The sequence below is a fragment of the Carex rostrata genome, chromosome 33 (genome assembly GCF_964058835.1).
Source record: "Carex rostrata chromosome 33, lpCarRost1.2, whole genome shotgun sequence".
In the NCBI taxonomy this organism is placed as follows: domain Eukaryota; kingdom Viridiplantae; phylum Streptophyta; class Magnoliopsida; order Poales; family Cyperaceae; genus Carex; species Carex rostrata.
Window position 1 is genome coordinate 3,721,123 of NC_135950.1, and position 26,894 is coordinate 3,748,016.

The 26,894-nt window shown below is 35.6% G+C and overlaps 2 protein-coding genes and 1 pseudogene across 3 annotated transcripts in view; 2 read left to right on the forward strand and 1 right to left on the reverse strand.

Annotated features, from left to right (window-relative positions):
* The window catches only part of LOC144548599 (disease resistance protein RPP13-like), a 112,872-nt gene that overhangs the window by 82,444 nt on the left and 3,534 nt on the right, over positions 1-26,894 (forward strand). The gene's annotated exons all lie outside the window — the stretch shown is intronic.
* On the forward strand, positions 382-2,431 carry LOC144548649 (phospholipase A1-II 1-like). The gene is made up of 3 exons (XM_078297366.1): positions 382-663; positions 836-1,247; positions 1,725-2,431. Exons 1-3 carry the CDS (start codon positions 473-475, stop codon positions 2,322-2,324), a joined length of 1,203 nt encoding a protein of 400 aa, XP_078153492.1. The 5' UTR covers positions 382-472; the 3' UTR covers positions 2,325-2,431.
* Positions 9,445-12,019, reverse strand: LOC144548298 (heat shock cognate 70 kDa protein pseudogene; annotated as a pseudogene). Its single transcript, XR_013509334.1, has 2 exons — positions 11,772-12,019; positions 9,445-11,228 (listed from the first exon to the last, which is right to left on the reverse strand). The product of XR_013509334.1 is annotated as a heat shock cognate 70 kDa protein pseudogene (transcript).

Genomic DNA, 26,894 nt, shown 5'->3' on the forward strand with positions numbered 1-26,894 from the left:
AAAGCAAAGCAAGGACTAATAAAATCTAGATAACTTAATTACCTAGCTAGCGCAGGGGCGGACCTAGATTTTGAATTTTAGTGGTGATCTATGGCTCCCGATCGACTTTGCCTCGCTCTAAATGTTTGATTTGTAATTTACATTAAAATTAGTGTTAAAATCAAAATAAATTTATGGAACTTTGATTGATAATTAGAATTACAAGTTAGAGCATTTGAAAGTACAAGTCAAAGAATTGTTTTTTTTATTGAATACCCAATTAGTTAATGAGTTCCAACTAACTATTTAAACCTGATTTGAGATCCACCCCTGCTGGTTAGCATTACTCTATCAAAGAATCTTAAAAGCATAAGCTGAAATCAATAGATATAGAGATCCATTTGTTAATTAATATATAAATCCAACGTCACTTTGGATTGAAAGAAAGATAAAAGAGCAAACCTGGAAAGCAGCACAAAACTAATAACATATCATGTCTGGAAACCTTTTTGGGAATATAGCTAAAAGGTGGAAGGAGATTCATGGCTATGGCAACTGGAAAAATATGCTGGACCCACTGGACATAGATCTTCGCCGAAGTATAATAAACTATGGAGAGATGGCGCAAGCGGCCTATGATGGTTTCATTCGGGAGAAGCAATCGCCTAATCTCGGTGCACCTAGGTACAATATCTAACTGTCTAAGGCAAATTTGCTTTGGTTAAACATATATTTACATTGATTTACAATTTTTGTTATGCATTTGTTCCATAGCTGGACTCCTTTTTTTTCTCATAATTAATTAACACAACAAACATAAGATTATATCCCAAATTGAGTTGTTTTTGAATAACAGGTACAGCCGATCGGAGCTGTTGGAAAAGGTACATGTATCTGTGCCTAGTGCATATGAGGTCACAAAGTATTTGTACGCGACATCAAGCATAAACGTACCCGACGCATTCATGGTGAATAACAGATCAATTAATACATGGAGCAAGGTGTCAAATTGGATTGGCTATGTAGCGGTGGCAACCGATGAGGGCAAGGCATTGCTCGGGCGGAGAGATATTGTGGTTGCTTGGAGGGGAACCCTAGAAGTGTCGGATTGGGTGAACGACATGGATATCACGTTGGTATCTGCTTCTACATTGCTTGGTCGAGCAATCGACAATAATGATGAACCACTGGTGCATATGGGGTTCTTATCCATCTATACATCAGATAATCCCAACTCCTGCTTCAATAAGCAAAGTGCTAGAGAACAGGTATTAAATATTTTTAGTTTATTATTATTTGTTTAGTTGTTTGTTTCTTGCTTCTTTTCATACACAAGCGATCCGTTGAAGTAATTAGTTGATTTGCAGGTGAACAATATAGGTCAATTTCAGTGCAATTTTTTTTTGTTTGATACATTAAGTTTATAATACTAAAAAAGATGGTTGACCAATAATTTTACAAATATTAATTGACCTAAAAAATTTACTATGCATCTGGTGTAACTAGAAATTTACAATCATGTATTATTTGACTACTTACGAAGCTAGCCTTTACTTGCCACCAAATGATCCAGATTGCTTCACTCTAAAACTTTTAATCCATATATATAATTGTCACACTCATGCCAGTTGCTTTGAAGCAAAGAGGGGCTTAATTATAAAATTCATCGGCAGATCGATACTCGAATTCATCTATTATAACATTAGTTAGCTATTACATGTCTTTCTTGAACTACTTTCTATTAGGTTTTGACAGAGATTGGTAGGCTAACTGATAAGTACAGTGGTGAGGAAACAAGCATAACTATAACTGGCCACAGCTTAGGTGCAGCTCTCGCCACGCTAAATTCCATAGATATCATATCAAACCACCTTAACAGATCCAACCACTCTCCTTCTGACACTTGTCCAGTCACAGGAATCGTCTTCGCTAGCCCTCGTGTCGGGAATTCAGATTTCAAGAATATGTATAATCAAATGCCAAACCTAAGATTACTACGAATTCGTAACACTTTGGATATAGTTCCTAAATGTCCACCTCCTATTTCATACTGTGATGTAGGGGTTGAACTCACAATTGATGTGAGTAAATCGCCATATGTGAAGAGTCCGGGAAATGCAATTGTATGGCACAATTTAGAGAACTATTTGCATGGTGTTGCTGGTGTACAGAAAGAAGGATTTAAACTTGAGGTTGAGAGGGATATAGCTCTTGTTAATAAGAGATGTGATTCTTTGAAGGATAAGTATCCTGTGCCAGTAGCTTGGTGGATAAATCAGAATAGAGATATGGTCAAGGGAGCTGATGGTCATTGGAGCTTAATTGATTATCAACAAGATATATAATTTTAAACACTCAAGAATGTTATTTTTTTTTCTTTTCTCTTTTTTTTTTGTGAAAATTCAAATGTTCTCTTCTTGGATAAATATATATGTACAAAATTTTATTAAAACTTGGTCTGTCTCATTCATTCAATTTTACTTTGCAGTCGGTAATTAATTGGCTCATGCTTATACATACATGTATCAACTTCCATAATTTATACAACATTTATTGAATCTTTTTAAATATATATATATATATATATTCCCTTGCAAAATCTGGTTGAGAGTCTTGACCTTTGCTGTCTTATTACTAAACTCTTAATTTGGATAATTAGTTGTCACCATCAAATGCTTCAAAGAACTACAAATGTTTATATGTTCATCTTAGGCAATTTCCAAGTCCAATAACACAGAAATTAATACTTGCTATACATTTAATGGGAAGTCATGGGATGCTATTGAAAGTTAGTGATAACAGCATCATATCATAATTTTGAGGAATAAACTAAATCAGCAGGACTGGTAATTGTCATTAACCAAAAAGATACTACTAACACTCATTTAGTCGTCATTTTCTAATTATTATTTCGACAGACTAGCTAAATTAACAAATGTAGACCTTAATGTGTACAATATATAGTTGCGTGTTTAAAATAATTTGAAGAATTGAGAACCAGGTCAAGCATAGTTGAATAAGATAATGTTCTCGGTGTGATAAATTATAAATATGCTATAATTTATGAAAAGAGAAGAAAATATCATTTCAAAAAAATTGTTGATAAATTAACTACATAAGCAAATTCTATGCCTAACATATGGTTTAGAGACTTGACCTTTGCTTTCTTATTACTAAACCCTTAATTTGGATAATTAGTTTTTTTTATTTTTGGCCGAAAGGTTATAGACAATTATATTGATTCAAAAAGTTACAAGTAAGAGTATGAGACAACGTGTATTTTTGAAAGCATTCAGCTGTAAACAAACTAAAACGCACTCCTGTGGACATAAATCTTGATTATCCTTACTTGATTGTAATGAGAGAAGCCTAATGATTGTTTCCTCTATGCACATATTTTGTCTTGTTCCTCTGACAGAAGGCACTGAATCAAACTAGATCGTAAATTGAATCAACTGAAGCAAGCCAGTCACTACACAGAAAGATATATAGCCAAGAAGACACTGAATCAAATCAGACCAAAAACTGAATCAACTGAACCAAAACAATCACCACTCAGAGTTTGTGAAAAGAAGAAGTAACAGACGGCGCGCCAACACAAACATATAATACAAATAACTACAAGTGCAACTCATTCCATTCACTCCTGCAACCACACTTGATCTTCGAAATGTTACCTGTCTTGCAACCACAAGATATTACCTGCTCTGCACTGGTACGTATTGGTATGCCACTTTTCCTTGGCAGGCCTCCAGCCCACTTAATTTCACTTAATTTTTCTTGCTTCTTACTCCAGTTCTCCCTAGTGCAGCATTCTTTTTTTTTTTTGACGGTTGAAGCCCTTAGGCATTAGTGCAGCATTCTAGGTCTCTAGTTCACATGGTCACGTCAACGTGGCAAAAGGAGCATAAGTCAGATTTTTGAGGAATCACGTGGGAGTGTAGGTAGGCTCAGAGAATATTTTGTTATGAGAAGAAACTAATTAAATGAGAAAAGGACAAGTAAAATGATCAGTCTTGTTCCCACCTGAATACGATCGAGTAAGAAGTGGTTTGTAGTGCTAGAAGGTGGAGAAGAGCAAAGGTAGGTAGCGTGAGGGAGCAAGAAGAGAGGATAAAAATTATTGTTTATAATTAATTGCGTATTTATATTTTAATTTTATATTACTAATTATGATTATATATATGACATGATAAGTTTTAATAGTTTATTTGTAGAAATAATAAAACTATTATATTTGTATTATTTGTTATTCGTTCATTACTGTTTCGTTATTCACTAATTTTAACGGGTATGAGTAGGGTAGGATAAAAAAAAAATTTAATGAACATGAATAGAATATGAGTAAGATCAATTTTAATGAGTGTGGGTATGAAAATGATTTCACTCTACTCGTATCGTATCCATCGACACCCCTAGATAAGCGTTCATCTGTTCTTCTTAGGTAATTTCCAAGCCCAACAAACACAGCAGAAAAATGGGCATGTTGGTAGAGTTGGGCCTTAGCACAACTTTTGGGCCGTAAAAAAGTTGAGCGTTAAGACTTGTTATATATTTCATGGAAAAGTCATAGGGTGCTATTAAAAGTTAAATGATAATTAAAATTAACAAATGCAGAACTTAATTTTGTACAATAGTGTCGTTTTCAAAATAATTTCAAGAATTTAGAACCACATCAAGCATAGTTGACTAAGATAATGTTCTCGGTGTGATAAATTATAAATGAGGAGGGTTCCAATGCCTCATGCCTTTCCTACCTCATCATACCTCATATTTTATGTTTTTGTTTTCAAAGTCCAAACTGTTGATTTGAACTACTCAACATAATATTTATACTGAAATATGCATGGACATGAAATTTTATATTTTTTTGAATTTTTTTTTTACTATTTTTTAATACTATGTACAAAATTATTTCAAAGAATTTGTTGATAAATTCACTACAAAAGCAAATACTATAAGTTATGATTTGTCTTGTTGATTTCTATGCTTGTAACAGGAAATTTTCTGTTATAATTAATTTATGAAGCAACAAACAAATATTAATTAAGGAGCTAAACTTAATCACGTAATTAACCTGATTCTCTCCCTTCAATTTATGCAATGAAAGAGATTACCATTCATTCAGAGCGCTTGAAATGTCATTTCTCTTCTAAAAAAGACTTGTTGAGCTTATATACTGCCACACATTCCTATCGTTCCATTATTCATTACAGTGTTGTAAATAATGGTATGCGGTCGTTGGACATATAGGTACTGTCAAATGATTAATCAGGAATAATCAACTGATTAATCAGAAAAATCCATAACAATTTGGTCACTACCAACGACTAATTGGAGTATTAATCGGCCTAAACGGACGTTTTTTATAACACTGATTCATTGTAACTTGTTACTAAAAAAACAGCCAAGATTGGGCTGGACTTGAACAAAATAGCCCAGATTCAGACGGGCTGACCGGGCTTGAACAAAATAGCCAAGATTGGGCTGACCGCAGCCTGACATGTGTGTTCAAGTAAATAAATTTTCCCGGACTAAATTAACTTGTGGGAGATTTATGTATCTTGAAGAATTGAAAATATAGATTGAATAATCTGTCACATGTTATAAATCCTGCGCGTACAGAAGGATATTAATTGCAGCTGTCTCGATCGGTAAGGCGTGATGTTCCCTTATCATGGTTTTGGTTTGCCTACTAATTTGCCTTTCACGTGATGTTTTCAGAACCTCACCTTGCCATTTCAGTTAAAAGCATTTTTACACCAGCTCCCTTGTGGGTCCTACACAAATTTATTTATCAGTCTAGTCTAAATCAGAGAACTGAAGGGACCAGTTTGTAATTATGTTGCAAAGACAAGATGATCTATCTTTCAAGACCCTTGTTCTTATTGGTGTTTCAATCAATGATCTATCTTTCAAGATGCTTTTGGTGGGGTATCTCCTGTGCTAGAAGAATTAGTGCTAGCAAGATTTAAGATTGAGATCCTTGAGATATGTTCCACTGTGCTAGAAATTGACGGTCCAGATCAAAGATGACGGGGACTTCGTGGCGTCCGGTTCGCCACTCATGTGACTACGTCCGGGGAAGACACAGTGGGCTATGGCTTTGGCTTTGGGGGGGCCTTCCTAAGGGCCTTGCGTAACATGCTGGTCAGGAGAGGTTGGAACCGCATGAAGACAAGAGCGAAGAGGGTCGATCTAAGGTTGATGATCTGAGAGGATCGCTGATGAGTGTGGGGAGCTTGGAGGAGATTATAGATGAGAACCATACGATTGTATCAAGTTCTGTGGGGCCTGAGTATTATGTTGGAATTTTATCGTTTGTTGATAAGGATCAGCTTGAGCCGGGTTGGAATTTTGTCTTTTCTAGAATTTTGGATCTTGGGTTTTCAATCTTGGTGGGATAACTAGAAAGGGTTTGCTTTAAGGTAGTAATTGGTTCAGTATATTTGCATTTACATTTTCGTTTTGAATTAATTATTATTTGCAAACTTAATTTATGACAAGCATGAAGGTAGCCCTCTTCAGATGACCATATCACATGCTTATGTGTTGATTTATTACCAGGTACTATCTGTTGTTGGTATATTACAAGATGAAGTGGACCCCATGGTGTCAGTGATGGAAGTTGAAAAAGCCCCTCTTGAATCATATGCTAACATAGGAGGTTTGGATGCTCAAGTTCAAGAGATGAAGCAGTAGAGCTACCTCTGACGCATCGTGAGCTATATAAAGATATTAGTATTAGGCCTCCTAGATCAAATATTATTTCTATTTACCTATCCATCCGGTTGTCGGAATATTGAAGCATCCAAGGGCTATAAACACTTCACGTTGAATCGAACCTTAGACATAACTAAATTCGAGAAATTTTGTGTTGTTTATGTTCATAGTTTTCTCTTGATCATTTTAAAACAAACTTATATTCATTTCATTCCAAATCGACTTTTGATTGATTTCGTAAAACTGAACGGTATGAAATTATTGGCTCAATTTCAAGAGACAAATAACCATAAAATTATATAAAATTGACATTTATAAGTATTATTTGACATATAAGATGTAAAAAGAGTAGAAAATATTTATTTTTAATTCTTTTCATACTATTTTCTGTACAATTATTACCTAAATTTAGATTTGTAAATTTATATCCGTTTGATAGGAGATGAATGGTCTTGATTTCAAAGGAGGTGTCCATTTCTGAGGTTGTGGGTGGGCAGTGGATCCTTCAATATTTATGCCAAAACTGATCCGACGTCTCTTATGTAAAATTGACAAATTTGGTTACCTTAGGCAAAACAAATTTGTTGGGTGGTGTCTCTATGCAAATGTGATATGGAGAGTTACTTAATACTAGGTGATTTTTCTAAAATCCAAACCCATCCCCTCTTTGGATACTTGGTGATTTGTTCTCTGAAAACGTATTAATTTTTCCATCACATCGTTAGCAAAATATTATACATTAACATATAATTTTAGATACAATTAAATTTAAATAAATTAATTTTGAATGTCTAAATTAATTCTATATAAAGGAAAAAAATAAAAAAAATAAAAAAAGATAAGAAAAAAAAACCAATTTTTAGTTTTTGAGATTCTTTTATATATCTTATCGGATTAGAATTTTGTTCATTCTGAAATATAAAACAATTTTTTAATATAATTTCAATAGAAAAATTCAATTTAATTTTAAGAATATCATGATTCGTAAATATATCATAACTTGCAAACATTCCTCTAAATTTTTGATGAGTTCACTCCAAATATCATGTCTATGTGTGAATTTATTAGATTCCCTACAAATTTTGACTACTCCCTCCACAATTATTCAGTTGGCGCCAAATATATTTGGCGACAAAATCATCCAACATGCAAACAATACCAAGAGCGATCTTCGCTGCACTCAAATTATCAAAATATCGTGCAACAAATCACGTTGTCCCATTATATAATTCTTTTAGTATGTTATATGAAAGATCATACTACTTTGTACACATTAAATCTGTGAAGCCACCAACAAATCTGGGAAAAGGGAAGTTGCTTAGAAGGGAAATGAAAATCACCGATGGTTACAAAAAAAAAAAAAAACAGTCAGTAAAAATAATTCAACACTAACGGCTCAAAAAAAACAGTCGGTGTTGAGCACCAACACTGACTATTTTTTAAAAAAACCGTTAGTGTTGATAACCAACATTGACTGTTTTGAAAGCGTGAGTGTTAAACGACAACGCTGATTGTTATTTAATAAAAGGGTCAGTGTAATATGAGCAACATTGATACTTTGCTTAAAACAGTCGGTGGTTAAGGATCGGTGAAGGAGTTTTTTTGTACTAGTGCAAAGGCTGTCAAGGGTGAAAATGTTACCACTTAAAACAATTTCTTTCGACAATTTATTTTTTGATAAGCAAACAGGGACTGCCAAGTTGTGCAGAAAATAAATTAAATCCAATCTTAACAGTGCACACGAGCTCCATGTACCAGCAGCAGTCCAGCTCCATGTACCAGTACCATGTGCCATGCACCAGGAACTTAAATTATAAAAAATTATATAGATATATTTTAGATATATTTTGTGGAGATTTGTTCTTATATACTATCTATTATAAATATTAAACAAAATTTGCCCTATATAATCAAGAAGAAAAAATAAATTCAATGGTTTGGAACATTTTATGATTAAAACTCAACTAAAATTTCAAACAACTCCCTACAAAATGGAACACAACACTCCCACTACTGATACCAATTCTCAGATCGATACGAAATAACCTACAACACTGATATCTATCTATTAACAGTCTTTTATTGCTTTGACCAAAAACAGTTTAGTTAGAATTATTGTATATTTTTTATTTTTATATTAGTAATACAAATCCATATATGTGAAATAAATGAATTTTGATGGCTTATTTGTAAAAAATAAAACTACAATATTAGCATTATTTGCTATTCGCCAAGTACCGTTTTATTATTGAATAACTTTAACGAGTAAGGCCAACTTTTAACATATAAGAATACGAGGCCAATTTTTAACATATGAGGATTACGATATGGAAATACTTTCATCCGCCTGTATTCGCATTGTACCCACTGACGCCCCTACAGATTTCTAACAATAGCAGCACATGAAAGTGCAAGTATTGAAGATCTAAGCATAACTACAGATGAAAAATTTACAAATAAGACCCTGTGTCTTTCTTTCACCTTTCTGCTAAAGGAAACTTTCCGACGCTAATTCCATAAAAGGAAATAAAGAAATAGTTTTCAGTTTTCACCATTTGTAGCCTTCTTTCCAACGGCTCTAAAGCCTTACTCTTGTATATATAAATAAATGATTGCATGCAGTAACAAAGATTTGAACAATAAAGCATACACAAATTAATTCCCACAATTTTTCATTTGTCAACCTCCTGCTAATTATTGCTAAGCTAAGGTCATGATTTTTACTTTATGTTTAATTCTGTTTCAAAACTGGCTGGCAATTTCGACAATAACTTCAATTACCTTCAATACAACATGAACTGCCTCAATACTGAGACGGGCACCATTGGAACCACCTGAGGCATGACCATCCTCATCCATAGTTGTACCAGGTGCACCGCCCTGATACATCTTAGCAATAATCGGATTGCAAATGCTCTCGAGCTCCTCCATCTTGTATTCAATCTCCTCTATCTCTGCCAGCTGGTTGCCATCAAGCCAGCTGATCGCCTGATCAATTGCTTCCTCAATCTTCTTTTTGTCATCAGCAGGTAGCTTTGAAGAGAGCTTGTCATCTTTGATTTTGTTCCTCATGCTGTACGCATAGTTTTCTAGAGCATTTTTTGCCTCATCCTTCTTCTTGAGCTCTTCATCTTCTGCCTTGTACTTCTTAGCTTCTTGAACCTTCTTCTCTATCTCCTCCTTGCTGAGTCGACCCTTATCATTGGTGATTGTAATCTTGTTCTTCTGACCAGTGGTCTTATCCTCAGCCGATACATTCAAAATACCATTGGCATCAATATCAAAGCACACATTGATTTGGGGCACACCCCTTGGTGCTGGAGGAATGCCAGAGAGCTTGAATTTTCCGAGAAGGTTGTTGTCCTTAGTGTGGGCCCTTTCACCTTCATACACCTGGATCAGCACATCGGTCTGATTGTCTGAGTAAGTGGAGAATACCTTCTCCTTTTTTGTGGGAATGGTAATGTTCCGGGGAATCAAAACGGTCATGACACCGCCGGCTGTCTCAAGACCAAGAGACAATGGAGTGACATCAAGAAGTAACAAGTCCTGGACTTTCTCGTTACCTTCACCGCTCAAAATAGCAGCCTGGACAGAAGCACCATATGCCACAGCCTCATCAGGGTTGATGTTCTTGCATAACTCCTTGCCATTAAACAAGTCCTGAAGAAGCTGTTGCACTTTTGGAATCCGAGTAGACCCACCAGCAAGCACAACATCATGGACACTGCTCTTCTCCATCTTGGCATCTCTCAGGCACTTCTCAACTGGCTCCATGCACTTCTGGAAAAAATCCATGTTTAGTTCCTCAAACCGTGCCCGTGTGATGGTGGAATAGAAATCAGTTCCCTCGTACAAAGAATCAATCTCAATGGTAGTCTGTGCCGTGGAAGAGATGGTTCTCTTAGCTCGCTCACAAGCTGTTCTGAGACGTCTAAGAGCCCTGGGATTACCAGTAATATTCTTCTTGTGTTTTTGCTTGAATTCCTGCACAAAGTGGTTCACCATTCTGTTGTCGAAGTCCTCACCACCTAAGTGAGTATCACCAGCCGTTGCCTTCACCTCGAAGATTGACATTCTCTCCTCTAAGGTGAGCAGGGACACATCCAAGGTTCCACCACCGAGGTCGAAAATCAGAACATTTTTCCCTTCTGAACTAGAAGCTTTCTTGTCAAGGCCATACGCAATGGCAGCTGCAGTTGGTTCATTTATAATACGCATGACATTGAGACCAGCAATTACACCAGCGTCTTTTGTAGCTTGGCGTTGAGAGTCATTGAAGTAGGCAGGAACCGTCACGACAGCATTTTTGATAGTGGAGCCAAGATAGGCCTCGGCAATCTCCTTCATTTTGATAAGAACCATAGAGGAGATTTCTTCTGCTGAAAAATGCTTCTCTTCACCTTTGTATTGGACCACGATCATGGGCTTATCCCCTGGACTGGGGATCACCTTGAATGGCCAGAGCTTCATGTCACTCTGGACTGATGGGTCAGAGAAACGATGCCCAATCAGACGCTTTGCATCTGCAACATTTACAAAACAGCGGGTAAGTTGGAATGCCTCCACAAACAAAACAGATTGGCCAGTGAGTTAGAATGTCTCCATAAAATTCATTTCCTTGGAATAAAGGGTGATGGGAGGATCTACTAAACAATCACGCACAAAACAAGCACCACAGCACTGTCACTGGACTTCAGAAAATATTTTTAAACTGCATGTTCACATAAATCCCAAGTGTTTCACACCAGTTCTCATTTGTTCCATGTATTAGTGCACAAGCTACATTGTGTTCATATATAAGTACAACAAGAATTCAATAACAACATGCCAGTTACCATTTAAATTTTTATTATGCCATCAATTTGGTTTTGGATAACTTATCATGCAAAATCAATTGGCTGTTTGCTAAACTAGATTTGATTCAAGAGTGCTTCTGTGACGTTCTGGGTTCCAAGTCATTGCTACAAAACCATTATTTCCACAAAATAAGTGAGGTTTATCTCTAATTAACATCTTTACAAAGAAGGAATGTAGAAGGGGAACATGAATTTGAAAATTGAACTTACCGAAAACAGTGTTGGTAGGGTTCATGGCGACCTGATTCTTGGCTGCATTTCCAATCAACCTCTCCGTGTCTGTAAAGGCCACGTATGATGGAGTAGTACGGTTCCCTTGATCATTCATGATGATTTCGACCCGATCATGTTGCCACACACCAACGCACGAATAAGTGGTACCAAGATCAATTCCGATTGCTGGACCTTCGCCCTTTCCAGTCATTATCGATCAAAACTAAAAAATCACAACAAATATCGATGAATTGAGAGGTTTTTGAGAGCACTTTTTGGGAAGCTTTTTTTAAAATGTGAGGAGGAACGACGGGGATTGAGAGGTTTTAAGCATAGTAGGAAATATCGGTATTTGGATCGGGATCGGCCCCGGCCGATACCGATCCGGGATCGGCGTATCGGCCGGTATCGGCCGATTCGGATCGGAAAATCGGACTTTTTTGCCAAAAGCTTGTTTTACACTAAAAAAATAGGAAAAAAATGATAAAAATTAATTTTTCAATAATTTATGTTTAGATAAATGATTACAATCAAATAATCCACTAATACAATATAATACAAGCATTAAAACTATAAACATATTCTTTTACTGCCAGAAACTATGTCGTGCTGGCTGGATCACTTCATCGCTGTCTGTATTATAATAAAAATGGGGATATTGTTGTCCGGAACTAAAAAAAAGAAGACATTGTAGATCCAAATGAAGGATTGTTAACATCTTCATATCTATATGCATATGGTGGCTGATTATACCCCCCACTAAACCCTGATGTACTCGACATCTCATCATAAGAACTAACATTTTGACGTCTTGTTAGTTCATTAATATTTTTAAATCATGTTTCTCTTAGTTCAATTCCTGAGGTAGAGTTCCGTGGTTGTTCTCTATGCTGATTATCAGGTTCATAATCTTCATTTTGACTTTCTACATATGTACTAGGGACGACATCTCCTGAAGGACTGCTGCCATCATTACTTCTTGAACCATTGCTTTCATAATCACTGTTGCGTGCATTATGTTCATCATTGGTGGTTTCCTCATTTAGCTGCTACGTGGTAGTTGGCAGCATATATAAATCTTTTACTGCTACGTGGTAGTTGGGTATTGGACCAAAACAGCATAAATCGGACCAAAACAACATAAATCGGACCAAAAACAGAAAAACCATCAGTATCGGCTCGGTATCGGATCGGACTCGGCCGATACCGATACGTATCGGCCGATCCGGATCAGTATCGGCCGATATTGCCTACTATGGTTTTAAGGGCTCCTAAAATAATTTTTCATGTACCCTTCAAAACTCTTGTGGTTTCTTATTTACCCTCAAGTCTTTAATTTCTCTTATTTGTCTGTCAACTTGTTCAACTGCTTCTTATTTATCCTTTCTCTAATTAACTTTTTACTTAAATTATAAAAACTCCTTAAATTATCTATGTTTTGAAATAAAAGACAAAATTGCCCTTTGTTCTTTCTCTTGAAGCACAAAATAAATACCAGCCAAAATACAACATTTCTTCTATGTTTTGCAATGAAAGCATGCACCACAGTACAAGAACTAGTTAGAGAAGAGGATGTGAAGAAAAAAATAAATAAATAAATAATCACTTGTTATAATAAAAATCGTCACTTGATATAAAGTTAATCATTATGCAAATCTCTTCGAGTTTATTGAGGTAATGCAACTTCAGATTTAAATTAGTTGGTCTATGCTTTAGTTTCATATATATTCAGATTTTATTCGAGTAAAATCATATATTTGTACAGGAGGCAGAACTTAGCTGCAAACTTCTAGCGAATGTAAATGGGAATACTCGTATAGTGGCCAAGGGGACAATTCATGCTCCAGTTGTACCCGGTGGAACAATTCACAACAGGCCGATGCCGCCCGACCATGCAAGAGTAACGGTGGATGCTATTCAGGATGCGGACTTCTTAGAGATTCCCTTACCTGTACCAAATGGTGAGCAGTTAACCCTTGCATCGGTACTCGGCAGTTTCACTGCATGGCCGATGTCCATGATAGTGGTCGGTTCAGATGAGGTATATTATTAAGTTCTGATACTTCTTAATTTGTATCTATATATATGACATAGTTATAATTGATTATGGATTTTATTTCAATTTATTACTAAACTTTGAAGGAACCACGCAAAGAGGTACAGGTTCCAGGAGGTCGGAACGCAACGAGTCACAGCAAGGCGTTTGATGGTATCAACTTTGACAAGCTGGGACGAACATTCAAGCATCTGCGTGATCTATTTTCGGAGCTAGATGGCAATCCATTCACAATTGATCCGCCACTTGATCTAGTCTGTTCACCAGACCCCATATCCGTTTATTCAGATGATTATGCGGTTTTGCTCGCACCGTCGGAGTGGCTCACTGGACCAGTAATTCAGATCTGGATGATGTGAGTTAATATTCGTAATAATTACACAATTTAGTACTTTTAATTCTAATTTCACAAAATTGAGAACACCTGTATCCTTTTTTTTTCTATTTTAGGTATTAGCACAAATTCATCAAGGAGGAGTTTCCCGATGAGCATGTTGGTTTCATGGACCCCGAGAGAACGAATGCCAACATGCTGAATGATGACCGAGGAGGTGTTCTTCGATACATAGGGGAAGTACTCAATGCAAATCGGGACAAGAGATTGATTTTTATACCTTATCATCAGATGTTAGTGTTATATATATATTCTAATTTCATTATATTTCTTTCTATTCATATAAATTATAGAATATGACATGCTACAAACCTAACATACAGAAATCATTGGATATTGGCTGTGCTTATGCCAAGCGAAAGTGCATTGTACGTGTACGATTCCGACAAGAAGAGTAAAAAAATGATAATGATCACTGTTGCGGTCGAGGAGTAAGTGTCTTCTGAAATTTTACGCTTGTCTAGAATGCATTAGATTTTTTTATCATTTTTAATATCTCTCGTAAGTACTGATTGTTCAATGTGTTCATATTTCAACAGTGTCTTCGTCAGGGTAATGGAGACTTCTTTAAAGATTCATAACGACTGCAAGGTAATAGTTCCTATTGAGATATATGATTATAGGGACCTAGATGCAAAAAAAAGTTAACATCTAGACATAAAAGCCAGTTGAATGCTCATTACCATACATTTCAATATTTTCAAACTTGTTATATAGTGCCCACAACAACCTGCCAGCTGGGAATGTGCATATTATGTCATGTTGCTCGTGGAAGACATAATAAATGAACACATGGATTCTTTTCCAAACTTGAAGGTATGCATTTATATACTTTCCAAAAATAATTAAACATTGTTGCTTCAAATATAATTGTGCATGCAGTTTAATCTTTTAAAAAATGCAGAACATTCCCGCTAAACATACTGTGCAACGCTTGAGCAACTTACGAAAAATGTGGGTTCAATATTTTCTAAATGAGGTCAAGTCAACAAGAAGTATAACAATAATTTAGGATGTGTTGTGTAAATTAAATTTGCATGAACATGAATTGTTTGTAATAATTTAGGATGTGTACGATGTTTAACTTAGGATGTGTATGATGTTTAACTTAGGATGTGTATGTTTGTATGCATATCTATTTCAATATTTTTATGTGATTTGTATCTGTAGCATATTAGGCCAGTATAAATATATGGAATCTGGCCTATTAAATTAAATTTTATTTTTTAGATTCAACACAACATCAGGATCGGTTCTGTTTACGAAACCGATCTAGAAAACTAATTAAAAATAAAAAATTAAATTTCAACATATCAAGATCGGTTTTATATATAAAACTGATCCAAATACTACTATCAAGATCGGTTTTGTACATAAAACCGATCCAGATACAACTATCTGGATCGGTTTTATTTACAAAACCGATCTTGATAGATCTGGATCGGTTTTATATACAAAACCGATCTAGATAGTAGTATTTGGATCGGTTTTATATATGAAACCGATCTTGATATAATTTTGGAAATTTTTTTATTATTATATTTTGAACTATCAAGATCGGTTTTAAATAGAAAAATTAAAACCGATCCTGATAGTTAAGTATCTGGATCGGTTTTTTTATGTTGAGCCGATCTTGATATGTCAAAATATAGGAATATATAAATTTGAAAAATTATATCAAGATCGGTGTTATAGGAAAAACCGATCCAGATACTAAACTATCAAGATCGGTTTTGATGTATAACTGATCTTGATAGTAAATTAACGAGATCGGTTCTGAGATATAACCGATCTAGATAATACTTATTAAGATCGGTTGGGTATAAAATATGGAACCGATCCTGATAGTATCAGTATCGCCTTCATCAAGATCGGTTATATTCCGATACTAATAGACTTATATAACCGATCCTGATTGCTTATTTTCCACTAGTGTCATGAAGATGAACTTGTATTTATACAGTGAAGAAACGCGTTGATGTAATTTGAAGATAGGAGTAGAACAATCTGGAAGCATTAAATTTCTGTAAACCAGCATCCTGGAATTAGAAAATGTTTAATAAATGGAAACATTGATTTGTCCTTGGAAATTCCCAATCCTGCATGAGCGGTTCATTTTCCCTTGTAGATGCATTAATTCATGTTTCCAGAGCGCCCTTCCAATCCCTCTCTTCCAACCAAAAATGAGCGGTGAAATACCATACCATCAGTATTTGTCGAATAGTAATAAGAAATAAACTTTTATATAGTGTAGTTTTTTTATTTAATAGCTTTTAATTGAATTGAATCGGGGCGAGCCTTCAATGCAAAACATAGAAGAAATGTTGTATTTTGGCTGGTATTCATTTTGTGCTTCAAGAGAAAGAACAAAGGGCAATTTTGTCTTTTATTTGAAAACATAGATAATTTAAGGATTTTTTATAATTTAAGTGAAAGATTAATTAGAGGAAGGGCAAATAAGAAACAGTTCAACAAGTTGAGAGATAAATAAGACAAATTAAAGACTTGAGGAGTAAATAAGAAATCACAAGAGTTTTGAAGGATATATGAAAAATTATCCTTTGATTTTATTATTTGACTGGTTAGACTGAACCGCGTAATAGCAAAGTTAGTCAATATAGCATGTCTTGGAATATTTGTTAGTTTGTTTGATTTTTCTTGTTGTCAATTTCACGAGAAGCTTAATTTCTTTTATAATTGTGACATGTGTGCACACTATTTCCTGTCTTCAACATCAACTATCAAAAGTATTTGACTAGTCAAAATTGGACATGTCCATTTGAATTGATATGATCACTATTTGTCATGGATCATTCCTTCAAAATCAACTTTTTTTATTTATAGAAATTAATCTAAAATAATATAGGATAATATAATGAGTGGCTGAGTTTTGTAAGCATCTACGGATTCGGAGAAAAATGTGGGTGCTGATCTCCACCTGCTTTCTTTCCGTGACCTTACCAAAATCTTTTCCAAGTAACTGCATATATGGACTTGTCCTTTATGAGCCGCGTTGGATTTAAAAAATCCTTATAATCCAAAATAATGTTGACCGACTTCTCTGTCCAGTTATCACGACCACTTCAGAGTGGACCCCATATTGGAAAATAAGAAATTAGATATAATTAATGGTTTCGTGAGACGACCAAGACATTGCGCGCACCAACAACCACTATTTATTAAATAATTAATTAACCTTTGAATTGACGCATGAACCAGCGACCACTTGAGGCATTTAAATTGTTCCTATTTTTTTCTCACGCCTTTCTCATAATACACCAACATATATATTTGATTAATTTCACACGAGCTTCAGCTCCACCTAGAATACAGAAGAGAGATGGCTGAGAGCATTGTAGCTAATTACAATTATTCGAAGGATGTTGTTTTGCAAGTTTCTTTGACAGGTAAAAGAAACTACAAGCTCAAGCAATGAATGATAATTGATTGACATAAAAGTTATATATATAATTGACTAAAATTAAAGTCCTAATAATTTCATCGAGGGGGATGGGTTTAGCCCTAATAGGTCTTCTTGCGGTGGTAATCCAATCTCTGATAGGCGATCCCTTGATTGAGATTCAATGGGTAATAACAAGCCGATAAGTTGATCAAAAGAGCGCACACTTTTAAGGAGTATTGACTCCAAACCCCATCCCTATGGTGAGTGTGCTCTATGTAGATGGTAGGTTGAGCAATTTAGCTCTTAATAAGGACCGAGGCGATAATTTCCGCAGGATATGAATCTACACATATCGTTGGTAGGTAACTGACCTATATGAGAGTGTCTGTATACAGCCGCAGTACGAGGTATGGGTAAGCCTTTAAGACTCTCATGAAAAATTCAAGACTTGCGTAAGGCCATTAATTCGTGTACCGCGACGAGAAGCTCCATATTGTGTGTGTGGTAGTTGAATTTTGGATAAAATGAACGAGTTCAAGACATAGTTCACTCTGTTTCCTTCAAATTAAAGCTATCGATACTAGATAAAGTTCAAAATTTCTAAACTACTTCATCGATGCACAATATAAATATTCAGCAATTTGTTTCGGTATAATCTTCCGTTTGATATTCTTAAATTTTGAGTTTTGTGGGGGATTTTTAGAACTTTATTTGAAAACTCAAAATTCCAACTCAATATCTTATATTTGATTAAAATATCTATTTGTAATATTTTCAGAGTGTTCAAATTTAAATTTCATATGTAATTATTTCAATTCCGTTTGAAGACATTACAGTACAGAGCCACCTTTGTATCTCGTTAATCTCTATTAATATCTCTTTAAGACAATTAATCAGCGGATCAATTGCTAATGTTTTGAATATTATAAATGGTACATCCTTCTCTGTTGAAAGACATCGGAGAAATAAAACAAATAAGAAACCAAATATGTTTCTTTGATTAGCTTCCACTGAAAGTCTCCTTTGATTGATCCTCCATTTGTATTTTATCCCAATTAATTAAATTCTGATCTATGCTGGATATTGCAGAGTTATTGTCAGTTGCTTCCATGGCGTGCCTAAGGAGCAACAACTCCGGATTATCTTGGTTGCGGTTCCATCTTGCACGATGAGACAGAATACGCTTAAGAAAAGTGTTCCATACACGATCCGGGTAACTCTATTTCAATTTGATTTATTTTAATTAATTTCTAACTATCCGAATATTCTGAAAATTTATACCAACATTATATATATAATATGTAGTCAGGTTGTTTTCCATTAAAATATTGTATTCTTCATTTTCTGAATAAAACAAGGAGTATTTTATAGCAGATCAGTGAATAACATCCGCTGTGACTCCTCCAGTGATTTAATTGGTGAATATTTGAGATGAATTTTGACCTTAATTATCATTTTCAACAAAATCCCCTGGATCGCATGGAGGCTATCGTTGGTAGTTGATAGTTGGTAGTTGGTACTTTTTTTTTTATCTATAGCATTAAAAATAGAAATTGTATATAAAAATTATGAAAATCAAATAATTAATATATGAGCACAATATTAATTACATTACGAAAAGATACGACAGGAAAGATACTTATGGAGAATTAAATTGTTTGGGTCCGAAAGGATCCGGATATATTTGGATATCCGTTCTGTTTAGACTCTTACGGAATTATCCATGTTTGCATCCAGGTTATTTTTTCATACCCAATAAATATTTGGATCTTTATTCGGGATTATCCATATCCGTTTTGAACAGATTCGGAGCGGATATCCGCCGGATAATCGGGATCCATTTACACCCCTAAAATTTAATATGCCTACCCAATTGTAGCAGCTCAAACTTCAATTTTAGCAGCAATGAAGGCATTCTTTTTCTTTGAGCATGCACTGGCATTCTTATTCTCGGTACCATGAGATGAATTGATTGTGACATTAAATTCGAAATTCTTCAAAATATCGTAAAATATGACATATTTTAAACACACGTAACATTCCAGCCCCGATTTAGCTCTTATCCACAGCCTAATTTCAAAAAAATGATTTGTTTTATGTTTTTGCAAGATGACAAAGTAAGTACCTAGCTTTCAAAGTTTTTTCTTTTTAATTTCTTTATTTAGCATTCAGAGTTTGTTTTTAAAAAATTCATCGTATTCTGTTAAAATATCTATTCACATATAGCATATTGTACGATATCATAACTCATAACCATTTACTTTTTGCGATCATACATTTACTTGATAAAAATATGATTATTTATCTTGATATTTTTTAACAATGCTTGAGTTGAGGACAGGAATATATATGATATACTATATATGGTACATGAATGTGATGCAGGATTTTGAACATATTTTTTTATTTATAGAAATTAATATAAAATAATATAGAATATTAGAATGAGCATGTGAAATTTTAGATGGCATAGATTGATCTAAAAAAATCAGATTCAATTTTTGAAGCCGAAAAAAATTTCTGGATCCAATTTCTGTATGGAACACAATATACCTCGTTATAAATTGGTCACAGAAGATCCAAGCTGCAGCTAGATTGAATCTGAGTTTTGTTTCCAGCTCCAAACCTTTTTTTATTCCCCCCTCATCTTTAATCAGGGGTGCAAATGCTTTTAATTTTTGGATACGGAATAGATATATACATAAATATTTTTATAATATATATTAAACTATATATTATATATTTATTATATAGATACGGATAATTAAAATTCAAAATTATATCTATATCGATCTGTATTAGCACGGAAATTCGGATAATTAGATATCCATATCAAATTTTCCGAGACAGATCCGGATACGATCGTATATTATCCTATCCGTTTGCACCCCTATCTTTTATGGGATCCAATAATACCGAATTTATATGGTTTGTTGTGTTCATGTGGTGGGATCCATTGAATTGAAGATATTTTTAAGCTTTAAATTAATATTGGATCCGATTTTTTTTTCCGAATCTGTAAATGCTTACATAACTCAGCCACTTATTATATTATCTTATATTATTTTATATTAATTACTACAAATAAAAAATTATGGATTTTGAAGGATCGATCGATAACAAATTAATAGTGATCAGATCGATTCAAAATGAACATGTCCAGTTTTGACTGGTCAAATACTTTTGATAGTTGAATATTGATGAAGCCGGGAAATAATGCACACACGTCACAATTATACAATTATAAAGAAATTAAGCTTCTCATCAAATTGACAATAAGAAAAATCAAACAAACTAACTATTCCAGGACACGCTATATTGACTAACAAAATATTCCAAGACACGCTATATTGACTAACTTTACTTTACTTTCAAAAAATATTCCAAGACACCCCGTATCGTACCTATTGACACCCCTATTCCCATCAGTTCTCATATGCCATTATTGACCGATCGAGTCGTCTCCATTAGTTCAGAGATTTGATATAGCTCTCAATCTCACCTCTCTAATTATATATTGCTTATTATTGACCGATCGAGTCGTCTCCATCAGTTCAGAGATTTGATATAGCTCTCAGTCTCACCTCTCTAATTATATATTGCTCATTTGCTCTCCTACTTCTCTCCACCGGCCTCTAGCTAGGGCTCTGCAACTCAACTCCAATTTCTTTCTTCTCTCCTCGTTGGTAAGAAAATCACTCCTCGATCTATACTTTCTTCAGGTTTTTTTCTTCTCTTTCTTGCTTCTGTGATTATGTGGTGAACACCATACATCTTGTTGCTTGTTTTATTTGTGCACGTCAAATTTTGATAAAATTTCCCAAAGAGTATTATGTGCTACTTTTTGTTATATATGTCTTCAACATTCAACTTTTTGTTTCTCACTGGTTTCAGCTACCACCTAGAATACAGAAGAGAGATGGCTGAGAGCATTGTAAAGTTTGTGCTGAGCAAACTCACTGATGTTGTAGTTAAAGAGGCTTTACTCCTATACAACATCGATGAGCAAGTAGAGACAGTGACCCGTCAACTCGACTGGATTCAGGCATTCATGAAGGATGCTGACAAAAAGAAGATAACTGATGAGAGACAAAAGCATTGGGTAAACGAGATGAGAGATGTTGCCTACCTAATAGAAGATGCCATTGACACCTTTCTCTCGGAGGTCTCTCTAAAACCGCAAAAACCCATTGGCATGATGGAGTCCATGAAAAAGAAGTTGAAGACAACAAAAGAACTACCGGTTGTACACAAACTTGTCCATGAGATAACTAAGATCCAAACAAGGTTGACTGAGATCGAGACGAGTAGAGTCAGGTATATATGTTGGTTTATTCACGACCTATGTTAATTTTGATTTAGAGCACTTTGTTTTGTGTATTTAGTGGAAGAGTTAATGATGAAAAAAAATTTAGGTAGCTTAAATTTTCATACTAATTAATATTTTTCTGATCTCTTAACTCTAGAAAATATAAACACTTAATTTATGTATAAATTTCAAATACATTCACTCTAATTATATTTGACTAATTAACCAATTAATTATATTTATTATTTCTAACTAATATATTAATTTCAACAAGGTATGGAATTAATACTCTGGGCGAGGACAGTGGAGAGATCAAACCGCCTATTAGGTCACCCGTGCTACCGGACATTGATCCTGACATTGTCGGGTATAAGGAGGACCGAGACCATGTTGTCAAGGAGTTGCTGGATGAGACTACTAAGAGACGTTCTGTCGTTTCGATTTGGGGAATTGGTGGGCTTGGAAAAACAACTCTCGCGCGGAAAGCATACAATTGGTATGTGCTATATATTTGTTTTTTTTTAATCTTTTAATTTTGAATTTAATTGTTTGATTCAAGTTGATTACACTCTTTATTTTGCAACAATAGCTAGAGCTGGTTGAATTTTATATATTTCTAATCAACAAATGTTTTCCAATTGTTCTAACTCGGACCACTGTTGATTTCAACTTGAAGCTTTGCAGAAATTATGAAATATGTTTGATCAATATACAGAAATTTTAAATGGATTTGCCAAATTTCTAAACAACTGCCTCATACAATTAGTTTTGTAAGTAAAAATATTTCTGTTTAATCCTCACCGACCAGATCAGAATCTGGACCAATGAGGTGAAATGCATGGGGTTCCTTTAATATATTTGTGCGGATATTGACTGAACAGTCTGGATCTATAGAAAAATATCATGTGACCTCAGGTGAAAGAGTGAAGTGGTTTTGAGATCCGAGCATCCTATGAGATATCCCAAATTTGAGTTGATATATGAAAAATCTGGACCGTTCAAATCCTCTGTATAAATCTCAAATCACAAAATTCTCCAATTTTATCTAACACATTAACATCTATACGTTTTATAACAGCCAACTAAATGTTATTATTAGGGTACCTTACTAGTTGTAAATTGATATTAGCTAGTTATTTAAGAAACCAACAAAATTCATTAATAATAAAGTGTTTCAGAATATATTTAGATAATGCTGGTATGACTGATATTACAACCATTAAATTAAAAACACTATGTCAGAAGTAATCATGTGTTGGGGTTATTCAAACAAATGTGGAATACCAGTACACAGGTACCAACTACAAGAAACTCGCAAAAAACCCAATATACCGTATACCAACAAGATCCGAGCAATTAGAGATAAATACAACTTGCATGCAGCCAAAACCAACAACAATAGAGGAAATATGTTACCGCGAGATAGATCGAGTCCAACAAGCACACAAGAGAAAGCATACAAGAGAAAGTACACAAGAAGTTAGGTGGTTCGGTCGAGCCTACTTCACCGGGAGGCAACCAACTGACAAACTTCACTATTAAACAAGATATTAAAAGGGATACAAGAGTGTTTCAATTATTAGTACAAACAATCACTCTATCTCACTATCTCTACCTCTCTCTTTTCTCTCTTTCTCACTTTCTGTCTTGCACAAGAAGTAGCAGCCACCACTTACAAAACACTTATGTTACAAGAGATTAAATAGAAGAGGTGGGGAGGTAGTTGGGCTTTAGGTCTTATTTGGGCCTAAATAAAAATCCCAACAATCTCCACCGTAGGCTCAAATTGGCAACTCACTCCATCGCCAACCGTTACGGTCCAATAATTGTCTGTCCAGAGACTACTGCATCAAACCTGAGTCCACGGCCCGCAACCACCCAGGTCCAGTGCCCCATACAGTGTCAGTCACCACATGTCTACGCCTGCCTCCACCAGCATCAAGGCACTTGCAAGTATCAAGGTGGCCAAACTTGCCACCACCGGCTCGCCTCCGTCCAGGTCACTGTCCAATGGCACGCTCCACCATACGACCTGTGTCCACCACCATAGCTCCACCGCAACGTGTCACGTCGTCACCTCATACAACTCCGCTCCTCGTGGCCTCGCATAAAGCCACGGTACAATGGCTGCTAGTAAGCACAGGCACAGTCCTGACGAAGGCTATACCGCTCGCCCCATCAAGCCGTACGTCGCCTGTAGAAGTGCTGACTAGTACGACAGTGGCCGCGGACTCCACCGTACCAACCATCTCATAGAGACCACCGCGTCTGGTACCTCGAATGACAACTATGTCACCTCGAAGTACGTCAATGGATCCACCGCGGATCCGTAGCTCATACCGCGTGAATCCAACTCACTAAGTGACACAAGACCCCGTCGAATACCGGGTAGGTACTGAACACCGATGATCATGTGAATCATACCATCTCACATCCGGAACCTAACCGAACCAACTCCGACAACTGACAAAGTCGATCCATCAGCCAAAATCACGACACTACCGGACAAGTCTGGAAAGGAATCAAAGCACTCCTTCCATGGATAAATATGAAATGTACTCCCGGAATCTATCACCCAGCTACCACAGACGCCACCACTACCACTACATGCCCCGTCACTAACAACCTCATACACATCCCCCTCACCTGTACACACAATGACATCACCATCATGACCGACCGCAACTACCGTGCGATCGCCTACAAGTGTAGGTGGACGATCCAGCTGTAACTCGAGACAATCGTGTCGAAAGTGACCGGGTTTGCCGCATTTATGGCATTTTCCATGGCCGGACTTCTTTCGTCGCCGCCAATCCGATGCAGTCATAAGCGCGCTAGAGGACTCTGACCCATCCTCCTCACGCTACCTCAAGGACTCGAAATCCAAAAGTACGGCAGTCACTTCCGCCATGGTGAGCTCGCTCTTCAACCCTAGCAAAGGCATCATAATCGAATCATACGACTTTGGTAGGGATGCAAAAAACAAACAAGCTTGATCTTCTTCCTCGATCTTTCCACCCGCATTGAATACATCTCTTATCAAAGTGTTAAACGCACCAAGGTGGGCCCTCAAATCCATACCCTCTTCCATCCTAAGCCGGTACAATTGTTTTTTCAAAGCAGTCTGACTAGCCAAGGACTTAGACAGGTACATATCTTCCAGTTTCTTCCACAACTCATTCGGAGAAGTTTCGGCCATGAACGAGGCTTTGACTTCATCCGACAAGCAAAACCGGACTATACTAAGGGCTTTACCGCATATCGTTTTCCACTTACCATCATCCATGTCCTTTGGTTTGGTATCATTCAAGGCATCGTCCAAACCCTGAAGCACGAGGGCATCACGGACCGAACCTTGCCACAATGCAAAATTTTGTCTCTCGTCAAATTTCTCGATCCCAAATACAAATGCAATATTAGAGTTTGTCATATTCTTGTTCATGTTAGAAACCGTACCAAATAACCTGAAGCTCTGATACCACTTGTTGGGGTTATTCAAAGAAATGCGGAATACCGGTACACAGGTACCAACTATAAGAAACCCACAAAAGACTCAATATACCATATACCAACAAGATCCAAGCAATTAGAGACAACTACAACTTGCATGCAACCAAAACCATAGAGGAAAGATGTTACCGCGAGATAGATCAAGTCCAACAAGCACACAAGAGAAAGCATACAAGAGAAAGCACACAAAAGGTTAGGTGGTTCGGTCAAGCCTACTCCACCGGGCGGCAACCAACCGACAAACTACACTATTAAACAAGAGATTACAAGGGATACAAGAGTGTTTCAATTGTTAGTACAAACAATCACTCTATCTCACTATCTCTACCTCTCTCTCTTTTCCCTCTTTCTCACTTTCTGTCTTGCACGAGAAGCAGCAGCCACCACTTACCCAAAACAGTTAGGTTACAAGAGATTAAATAGAAGAGGTGGGGAGGGAGTTGGGCCTTAGGCCTTATTTGGGCCTAAAGAAAAATCCCAACATCATGATCGGACATCTTGAACAAAACATGTCGGATCGAATCTTATCTGTCCAAAAAAAAGGAATAAAATATTGATGATCCAATATGAACCCAAGCCGATATGAAATTTTGACATATCTAAACATAATTCTCCATTTCATTATTAAGCACGTTGGGTGTCCGATCTGCCAATGGCTATGATTGAAAGATGAAACTTCAGATTTAATCTCAGCTCTCCAATTGCATAATTTGTCTTCTTTTGATTAAATGCATCTGTTTTATGTATAAAAGTCTAAATTTAGTTAAAAACATACTCACCACATGTGTTGCCACACAGTACGTTGCAATTAAAATTAAACCGACTCTGAAATTTAGCGATATATTTATCTGTTTCCTTATTTCTTTATTTTCATATTTCTCCTCTTCAATTAAGTAGACTCCACCATTTATTTTCTTATTTCTTTGTTTCCTTACTTATTCGTTTCTATACGGATCATACTGGAAATCATTTTTTTTTCCTTATTTTTCTTTCTTTGTTTCTATACATATTGTTGTGGACAATTTAGAATATATTTTCCATATAAAATATATCAATGTGTGTGTGTATATATATTCTAAATTGGAAACAAAGAAGAATATAAATTGGAACGTGTGTATATATTTCTCTTATAATGTGTGTGTGTATATATATTATATATATACACACGATAACACTTTTTATTTATGTTTTTTTATATCAAATTATTATCAGAGATCACGATTCAAGTTAATTAAAAATACGAAATCATATAAATTCTCTATTAACATGTCTCTTAATTTTTGGATAATTATTATTTTCATTGATATATTTTTTATAATTTTTTTTTCTTATAATATATTCCCGTTGCAACGCACAGGCACGATACTAGCACTACAACAAAGTAGACACTTTTTGCGAGAGAAAAAACGCTTTTACGACGGTCGTCCGTCGCAAAAAGAAAAAACTGA

Excerpts from the sequence above, each read along its gene's own strand:
- LOC144548649 (XM_078297366.1), top strand. The coding sequence starts at position 473 with ATGTCTGGAAACCTTTTTGGGAATATAGCTAAAAGGTGGAAGGAGATT. Across the intron at positions 664-835 it reads CCTAATCTCGGTGCACCTAG|GTACAGCCGATCGGAGCTGT; the intron begins GTACAATATCTA and ends TTTGAATAACAG. Across the intron at positions 1,248-1,724 it reads AGCAAAGTGCTAGAGAACAG|GTTTTGACAGAGATTGGTAG; the intron begins GTATTAAATATT and ends ACTTTCTATTAG.